Source organism: Eucalyptus grandis, chromosome 8, assembly GCF_016545825.1.
Source record: "Eucalyptus grandis isolate ANBG69807.140 chromosome 8, ASM1654582v1, whole genome shotgun sequence".
NCBI classification, from domain to species: Eukaryota; Viridiplantae; Streptophyta; class Magnoliopsida; order Myrtales; family Myrtaceae; genus Eucalyptus; species Eucalyptus grandis.
Window position 1 is genome coordinate 13,378,373 of NC_052619.1, and position 9,495 is coordinate 13,387,867.

Consider the following 9,495-nt stretch of genomic DNA (forward strand, 5'->3'; position numbering starts at 1 on the left):
GCTCAATAAGCGCACTCTCAGGATGTATAACCTATTGGGAAAGTACTCAGTTATATGTTAAAGGGCAAAACTATGAGGTTCGGTAACGGACGAGTTAAAATGGACAATACCTTAAATGGGTTTATGTAGGAATGTTACATTAACATTTGCAAAAAAGAAAAAAAAATCAAGACAATTACAGACAAATAGTGAGTAATTTTATATTTGAGCTGATCAAAATAGAGAAATTAAAGACCCCAAGAAGAAAGGTTAGCAGCCTTTTGAGGGCTCGACTTATTCCGACATCACACTCATTATAGGGGTCTCACCAACCGTCCACGATCTCCGTTCTCGTAGGGCTTGCAAGAGGCTTTTTAGATCTTCAAGTAGCCAGATCTCCATACCCATTCCCCTAAATTACAGAAGAAGAAAAGGAACATCAAGTGGTCAGGGCATGCATATGGATAGGATTGAACCATGCGATGCATAACGTAGTCTCGATGCCACATAACGTGGGACTCCTCCACAGTTGGGCTTGCGTGAAGCTGGAACTGATTGACCTAATTCTTGTCTCCGATTGGTTCGTTTTTGACGTCCCATCTTCAATTATTTTTCTTGTTTCTACGCATCGAAATGACCACGATCCCTAATGCTCCATCGAGGGGATCCTTTAATGAATTTGGTGCCAAAACATGTGGTCGGACCCCCCGACTTAAATTTTCCCGTAAATGTATTTATGTATTTATGTATGTATGTATGTATGTAATGAATACACTGTTAGTTTAATACTAGCATGCATTATTGTACACGTAAAACTAAACAACTGGCTATGCCACCGCACTCAAGATTCTCATCCCATGATGATACGCCTTCTTTTTCTAAGTCTATTCCTTCAAAAAGTTTTTTTTTTTTTCAATTTTTTATGAGGTGGGTTGAGTTTGCTTTGATTAGAAGAAATTGAGCTCATAATTAGCAGGCTACCTTTTTCTATATGTATGATTCAGTGGCATATTCCGAAGGCCAAAAGTCACAGATAGAGAGAGAGAGAGGGTCCTTGCTGATGCATGTCCACCGTCCATGGTGGATATTCTTGACAAGTCGCAGTCAAATTTATTGTCAAGACTCATTTTGGTGGGGTAAATTTCTGGAATCGTTTACTATTTCCGTAGTTGTCGGCTGCATCATTCTAGAATTTTATTGAGTTATTATTATTGTAAAAATTTCTTTACCCATCGTCATCGAATGGAAGAGATGTAAATAAATTATGTTACGTAACTATTTTAAGAACGTGTGCTATTTATCAAACAATGAATGTGTAAATAAAACTTCCATGCTAGAGTATCGACATCCATGCTAAGTTCTTTTGTTTCCTGAAAAATTACTCTCCCTTTGCGTGATTTAAGAGAACTCAAGCGACTGGGAATCAGCTCTCTAGGGTTTTGTGCTTCTTGATATGATGACATCTTGATTGCTGATGATCTACTCGGCTCGAAACTGAGTTGGGCGTCATAGGATTTGTGTCAGATTAACAGCAGTCAAGAAGAGGATCCTTCCCCGACGTGAAACCCAAAAGAATAGTTAGTCGAGATTTCAGACCGCATCTCCCTTCTCGATTATGAGTTCAGCAGCAGTGTGAAAGTGACATGATGTCAGGTGGGGATTTCAAAAAGATAGTTGAAAATCTCATTTAAAAAGCAAAAAGAAAGCACAGGTATCGACAAAGGACTTCGTGAATGCTATCCTTTGGATTCTAAATTCCAAAAAAAGCACTTGTATCAAAGTATATACCGTGTAGAAATGATATCTCTCTTGCTCCGGGTGAGGCGGTCGAAAAGTTATAGCTCAATCTGAATGATCTGTAACGGGTGCGGGGCTCTTATGGCCGTACTCAAAGAGGCTGCCACCGCCGTTGACCGCCTTCTACGCTCTACTCTACAATCATGAGACGATGAATGATAGCTTTTTTTTCAACATATAATATCATCTTGTAACATCATTTTGACTATTTTGGCAACTCATTCTTAAATTAAAGAGGCTACTTGATGCATATTGATTGGGCCATTCGTACACATTAGTTGGCCTGCTACGGATTAACTTGTCAGAAGTGACTAACATAAAATGTCATGATCTCCATGTTCATCCCTTCCGAATTCCATATACGGATCTTGGGTTAATCATGTCAATACTCACGTCCCTCTCATTCTCGAGCGGGTTTCCTCTTTGATTGAACAACAACCCATCAATCACTTCCATGCCTAATAAAGTGAATCATATGTCTTTCTTTAGTAGCATCATTGGAAAATTGGAAAAAATTATTGCCATACTAACTCTCACCTAAAGTGAGTAAGGATACTAATTGAATACTTTTATCAGGATAATGAAATTTTGATCCCGATCATCGCATGTTTGTGACGACAAAAACATTTGCCTTGCACATAAACCGATGGGAGTTGTTGGACCTAGTTCGAGACGAACGGAAGCCAGTACGTTGGGCAAGGGGCATGCTACATTGTGTTGAATACATAACGTGTTTCCTCACAATCAAGCGAAGAAAGAGCTTATGAAGTGATGCAAAACTATAAGTTTGCTGTGAAAGCTGTATTGCCTCATTTTTATTTTTGGAGCTACTGAGCTTATACGAACTGAGTTAGACCGGTAGATTAAGTCTTAGCAAAACAGTCAATTATGGTACCAAAAACGTGTCTCGTTTCTATCTTGTTTCCAAGTTTTGTAAATCTTACAAACATTTCGATCTATTTCTCAAAATTGAGATTGCAATATTTCCTTATTCAGTTGCTTGACAATTAAATTTACACTTGGCCCGTTTTGAATCTTTAATTTAGAAAGCAAGGTACTACCCTATATGTATATTTTCTCACCTACTACTTCAACAATCTTCCCGAATCTAAATTAATTTAGTCGAGATGTATTCTATATTCTCAATTTATCTTTCATGATTCATCAATATAGACACTTTTTTCAATACCTACGAACTTAGGAGTATATTATGTCGCCACACCATTTAAAGCAAATAATTCTTTAGCACTAACTGACAGCTCTTTGAAAAAGATTTATAGGGGCAAAGATATGCAAACAAAAGCGTAGAAAAACACTAGAAATAGGCAAAAGGAAAAGTGCAGTACATGCAATTATGCATAGATATGTTGACGAGAAAATTATACAACCAAATCCTAAATCTATTGTACGGATACTAATTTAATTCTAAATTTTTCAATTTCGTAAATTTAGTATTAAATCTTAAAGCAAAATTCCAATTAACTGACATGACGATCCAATCATCTCTAATCATGTTATGCATGTCAGCGGTTTTTGATAAAAATTGATCGGAATAACTACATTAAAATTTCACATAAAAGTTTAAGATTAAATCGGTAAAATTAGAAAATTTATGACAAGATTGGCATTTGTATAATTGGTCGATGACTAATTGGACAATTTCTCCTAAGTTGGCCCAAAAAGAAAAAAAAAAAAAAGAGGCGACTATACGTTAAAAATGTACGTGCATAATACGACTTCACATGCAAACAAACTAGGTGGTCTAATAGTGGGTGTCAAAAGAATTATGATGTAAGGGCTCTGGTGATCCTGTCCTCCACATCGATAAAGTGGCACTAAATTATTTTAGCTTTTGTAACTTTGCAACGCATCTTAAACGCCTTTTTTTAGATGGAAAGAGATTAGACACCTTTTAAGGTTTTAAACTTGACAAATACAGCTCCACTTAGATTAGTACTAAGAAGGCATGTGATTAAGACCCATTTGGCCACTAATGATGGATCGTACAATCGATATATATAATAGGTAAAATTGGCGCAAAAGGGAAAAAAGAGGAAGAAAAAGGGGAAATGGGGGAAGGAGCATTCACGATTAAAATAATGTGTGTGGACATTACTTTTCTTTTCTTTTATCGTTCGATTTGAACGCTTCGCGTATATATTGACACGATGTTTTTGGGGTTGAATTCGAATGATTATGTCTCGCACTCTCTACAAAGATCCAAGATCATTGAGAATTATTTGCGAGGCAAAGACGGAAACCACCTGCTTGACAAAGGTGTGGAGATTAATCATTTTCGACATCAATTCTTGATCACCAAGTGGTAGGTCCAATCTCAATGATGGCCACAGCTATGGTGTGGAAAATAATTGGTAGGCCCCCGGCTTTTTAATTACGAAAGAGAGAACTAGTTAGGAACAACCGACGATTAAAGTTTAGTAAATTAGTGCGATTTCGAGCAATCAAAATCAATGAAGTTTGGTCTTGTCCGGCCGATCCAACATGATCATTGTCTAGGATTAAGCAGTCCCAAAAGATTGGCCAAGGTTCATTCGAGGGTTAGGAACAATTCCTGGTTAAAAAAAGAAAAAAGAGGTCACGACGACAAACTGTAGAGCTCGACAGAGTCTTGCAGATGGAATCACCAGGCTGACCACAAGTTGCTCTCACATAGTAATCATTTGTAGGACCCCTAAGTTCACAACAAACCACGAGACGATCTTTGAAAAATGGTTTTATTTTAAGTGACCAAATGAAATTTTCCAATTTTATGATCACTACACATATGGCCAAAAGAGGAGACCCATAAGATCAGCATGAAGGGTCACCTTCTGGTACTTGAAATCGAAACAAGATTCACACAGGGTGATGATCGTACCATATCTTCCAAAGAAGGCAAAGAGATCCTACTTGATCTAGTGCATGTCACACATAGACGACGGGTCACGTCCCTGAGCTTCAATCGCGTCATGGACCCAGAGGCATCCGAGGCATCCAGTTCTGTCGAGGTAGGGCATGGGTGCGAGGTTGTAAGGCAAGCTCTTTCTGAGCACATTGAGACAAGAAGAAAATATTTGCAGGGTCATAGGAAGAAATTAACTTGAGATAACTAAATCAAAGTAAATCCTTGGATGGGCATGGAAGGCAAGATGGTCTCGGTAAGGTGAAATAGCTCCTTGCGCTGGATCGATCCATATGAACGGAAGTGATCTAAGCCATCGGGGAAGTGGGTCTCGAAAGAGTCTGCCTATCCGCCTAATTTGGCGGCTCAGATCCGGCGGTCCACATCTACTTAGACCCAGGGAAGAATTTGCCCTTGAGCAAGCACCTACTAGTAATGAATATCAAAGTGGTCAAGGCCTGTTTATAATAGGCCCGGTAACTTAGTCTAAGCCCCAGCGAGCAATGAAAGAATCTACAGAGGTCCAAATACATACCCATTTTACTTGCTTAGCCAATTCAGATACAAGATACAAGTAGCACTAGGGATCCTAAGAACTCATATGTTGCAAACTAATATGAGTGCTTGTTCATGTTAGAGTACCCTACAAAGATCTGTTACATTACTTCCTAGACCGACTCAGTGTTACAACCTTAGTATCTTTAGCATTATTCACATATAAACTGCAAGTCCTGTGCAATTGCTCGGAAAAAGAAAAGCAAGTTAAAAGAGCATAGCAAGAGTTTGTTGGATACAGTTCCTACTTAGGGCTTCCATTTCTTGGCTTTTTACAGGTGAGATCTGATAGAAGCGAAAGCAAAACCCCAACTTTTCAGGCCCATGTACCCCAATGATGAACTAGCTTGGTCTCAAACATGCACAGAGTCGGATATGAGCACAAATACAACATGAATATGCAATGAACTCACTTCCATGGCTAGCTTGTACAATAGCCATGTGAGAGCCCCATCCAGAAGATGTTACAAACCTCTCTCTAGACTCTATTACAATTCCACCTACTAATAATATCAAGACAGCATGTGACACAATCCAAGCTTGTCAAGGACATACTCGAACAGAACCAGACTGAGACGAGGCATGGTCTTTCTCTGGGAACAGAGAGGAAAGTTTTCTCTTGCCCAGTGTTTTGGTTTAAATGTCATCAAAAGCTTTTCAGACAAAGGGCACTTCATACTCAGGTGCATAAACAACAGATAATATCACTCAAAGCAAATGACTTCCAGAACATAACCGAATGTCATTTCTCACCTGCAGGATACACAATCCTTAAACATAGCCAACCAACATCAGTAGAAGAAAATAAATAGGAAGCATACCATTAAGATGCCAATTGCCAAGCCATCTCAGACATCAAGTGCCAGCAACTGCACACACCTTTATGAATAACATGTAGTGATTGTTCAGGGAAGGTATCGTCTATTGTGATTAATCAATAGCCAACACATTATTGCTATGTAGAGCGCAAGGCAAGATGGAATACTTCCAGGAAAAAAAAAAAAAAATCATGATGCGTGATGGTCTATCTCCTTGCTATCTCATAAAAGGAACAATGCAATAAATGATGTTTCCAACTTGTTAAGCCAATAACCATATACATCAAATAGCAATTACAATATCAGTTCTCAACTGTATTTGGGACTTGCAACATATGAGTAAAATATATAGCTTACTGCAAGAAGCTACAAGTGAAACGACCCTCTGATAATGATAGCTTCTCCGCCTTTGTAACTGCTTCTAAGGGAAGGGGACTAAAAGTTCGAGATGGGCCATAATAATGGGGAAAGCTATTAACTCCATCCACAACTTCATAAACCAATCCATCACCGAGCTGAAATAGAAGAATACTTAAATAAAATTGTATTCACAAGTGAGAAAAAAAGAAGAGAGCTAATTAGTGCAAGCTACTAGGACTAATGAAGAATCATCATCTGCATCTCTTAAGAAATTGATCGTCATTTGCACATGATTTAATTTCCTACCAGTGAATTAGCGTTCCTACATAAATGGCCTTCTAAAATTTCTAGGCCCTACCTATGTGCAGATGGTGCAGTAAGAAATGGAATTAAATACCTGGAGATCACATTAGTTTGTCTCCTGAGCTTTTCCAAATGTTGGTGCTTTAAATAGCTAGCAACCACTAGAATGCGCATGCAAACTCATTTTTGTTTAAGTCATTTCACATTCTCATGCATTTAAAAGTGCAAGGACATGAATCATAGATCATTTGCTAAGTGGAGAAAAAAGACACCAGTACATATTCCATAAAAGCAGAAGTAATAGGAAAATTGACAAATCCAGTTGTGCTAGACTAGAATGATAGATTCCCAAAACTTCGAAAGCATGGACTGTTTTTTTATATAGATGAAACTTCATAGCAGTTTAGTTGAATTATGAAGTTCCTGCTCTGCTGGTGAGTACATTCTGCGAATTATTCAGTTAATGATTTTATCTACAATGGCAAACACAAAGCAATTTCCTATGGGGTATCTATATCAAGAATCTTCACATTAAAGTTTTGTTTGATGCTGAGGGCCTTGAGGTAAAAAGCTATTACCTTTATTACTGTCCATAATGGAAAAATTTTCAAACTTCCAGAACAAAATTAATAGCATTGACATCATTAATGCATCAAATGAAGCATATCACATACTCATTGTCTACATCTAAGAAGTGAAAATGGCAACTTCAAAGCAGTGAAAGCTCAGCATATTGTTATTAATGACTTTTAGCTGCTCATTACTCAAGATTAGCCAAACTGCAATGAAGGAAATCCATGGTAAGTGTCAAGCAAGCTCCTTTCTAATTAGGTCGACACTTAAAGTCATGAAAAGTTTCTTTTTTCCTTTGGGGTTGTTAGGGATATCTGTTGAAACAGCCCACAGATATTTTGGAAATTATAAACGTAAAATTGGTCCCTTTCCAAGCTCTATAATGCAAGAACCTCATGTATACCTTTCTTCACCAAATTGAATCACATGTTATGTTCTTTATCATGATAATTAAATGTCCCCAACAAATTCTCCATTGTCTCCCAATGAGATTTGAGAACAAGAAGTTCCAGAAACAATGAGTCTTTCCCAAGATACAATAGAAAATAAACCACAATAAAACTTTAGATCAACACAGTTGATGGAGAAACACATTTCCACCAGCAAGTTGATGAACAGACAGTGCCATGTGTTTCACTTTAAGTAACCACTAAGACACTATAATTTACTAATTTGACTAACTCCACAAGAAGTTATCTTTTAGAAAGATGTGGACTATTTAAGAATTCCTACTATTATATTGGCCAGACTCGCAGAAGGAGATGGCTACATGCATACCTTTTTGGCATCAATCTGAAGGAGGTAGAGATCATCCTTAAAGTTCAGAAAGAAGTTCTGTAATATAGATTGAACCTAGAATGAAGACATCGATCATTCAGGTACAGAAAGTATTCATAATCTGATCCAAGAAGGAGCTCATCGAAAACACTAACTCAACAAAAAAGAGAGAGATAAAGAAATTGCAACCATGTTAGCAATCTCGCAAGTCACATGACGAAAATAGATAAAAGCTTAGAGGTAATGAATTAACTGGACAACTAAAATTAAGTTCCAAAGCCTTCCTATTTCCAATTCCCCTCTATCAACCCTTGTCAAAGGCAGTTTTCTAATCCATAAAAAGGTCAATTTCATGGCTTGAATTGGTCAATAATCCTTCCACTCAATTACCAATTGACCAGAAAGCTGCTAAAACCACCACTTGCTTAGGGTATCGGCCTATAACAATTTCGTGTTAGATTGGCATGTCAAGTGCATCAAGCATGTAACTTCAGATTTGTGCTAAGCATCACTGATGTACCGGTATCCTTTTTTGATTTTGACTAGATGCCTATTTCTGTATTGATGCACTGGTATTCCTGCATTGTTGCTATAAGACAACGAAGCAACAAAACACATTTCTGTCCAGTCCGAAGAAAATCCAATATCACCATTCGACCCGCCGAAAACAGAGCAGCTTGGACAAAACATGAGCCCATTCCGAAGTGGGCAGGTCATATGAATCGAAAACACTAACCAGGCAAGATGATACTTCAACGCATCACGAAACCATTCGAATTAGAGTCATACAAAAGAACAGAGAAAAAAGGAGGAGACCCTTTGGTCCGCGTGCTCCAGGACAAAGTCACCATCAAAGGAAAATGAAAACCCAGAAAGGAAGAAGACCCCAAGATCAGATGGAAGCCAATTCAACTAACTAGAGGGACACCTGAGAGAGCTTGCTGAGATGGAAGCAGCCGGTGGACTTATCAAGATCGCCGCCGTAAGCGTGGCCATCTCTCTGTAGAGCCTCCCACTCCTTGAGCCTGCTGATTCTGTACACGTACTCTTCCCCTTCTCCTCCTTCTCCTCCTCCTTCTCCTTCCTTTTCCCGCTCCATTGTTCTGCACCCGAAAATCCTCCAAGCTCTGCAGTCACCGCCGAACGAAGGGACGGACGGTCGTCGCCCACTCCTGATGTTTCAGGATTAGCTGACTGGGAAAGGGGGAAAATTGCAATTTTAGTCCCGTACTTTCGCTGGAGTTCAGTTTAAGGACAGTTTAAAGAATCTTTTACAATTTGGTCCAAATCTCCAACACAATTTAAGAGATGTCATCTAAATTTTGCATCGGACGTATTTAGAATAATTCTAATTTTAAACATCTTAAACTTTCACATTGTATAAATGCCGAGACGCGTTTTCTAAGAGCCGAAAAGTCTTTTTTCTCTCCT

The 9,495-nt window shown here is 38.4% G+C and overlaps 1 protein-coding gene across 2 annotated transcripts; it reads right to left on the minus strand.

Annotated features, from left to right (window-relative positions):
* Positions 1 to 6,273: 6,273 nt before the first annotated feature.
* On the minus strand, positions 6,274 to 9,241 carry LOC104456617. Of its 2 annotated transcripts, XM_010071446.3 has the most exons (3): positions 8,993 to 9,233; positions 8,065 to 8,139; positions 6,274 to 6,566 (listed from the first exon to the last, which is right to left on the minus strand). In XM_010071446.3, the coding sequence occupies exons 1-3, from the start codon at positions 9,161 to 9,163 to the stop codon at positions 6,405 to 6,407; spliced, it is 408 nt and encodes a 135-aa protein (XP_010069748.2). In that variant the 5' UTR covers positions 9,164 to 9,233; the 3' UTR covers positions 6,274 to 6,404. The 2 variants fall into 2 exon arrangements, with proteins under 2 accessions (XP_010069748.2, XP_010069749.2); XM_010071447.3 differs by lacking the exon at positions 8,065 to 8,139 and having other exon boundaries at positions 8,993 to 9,241.
* Between the last annotated feature and the right edge of the window lie 254 nt (positions 9,242 to 9,495).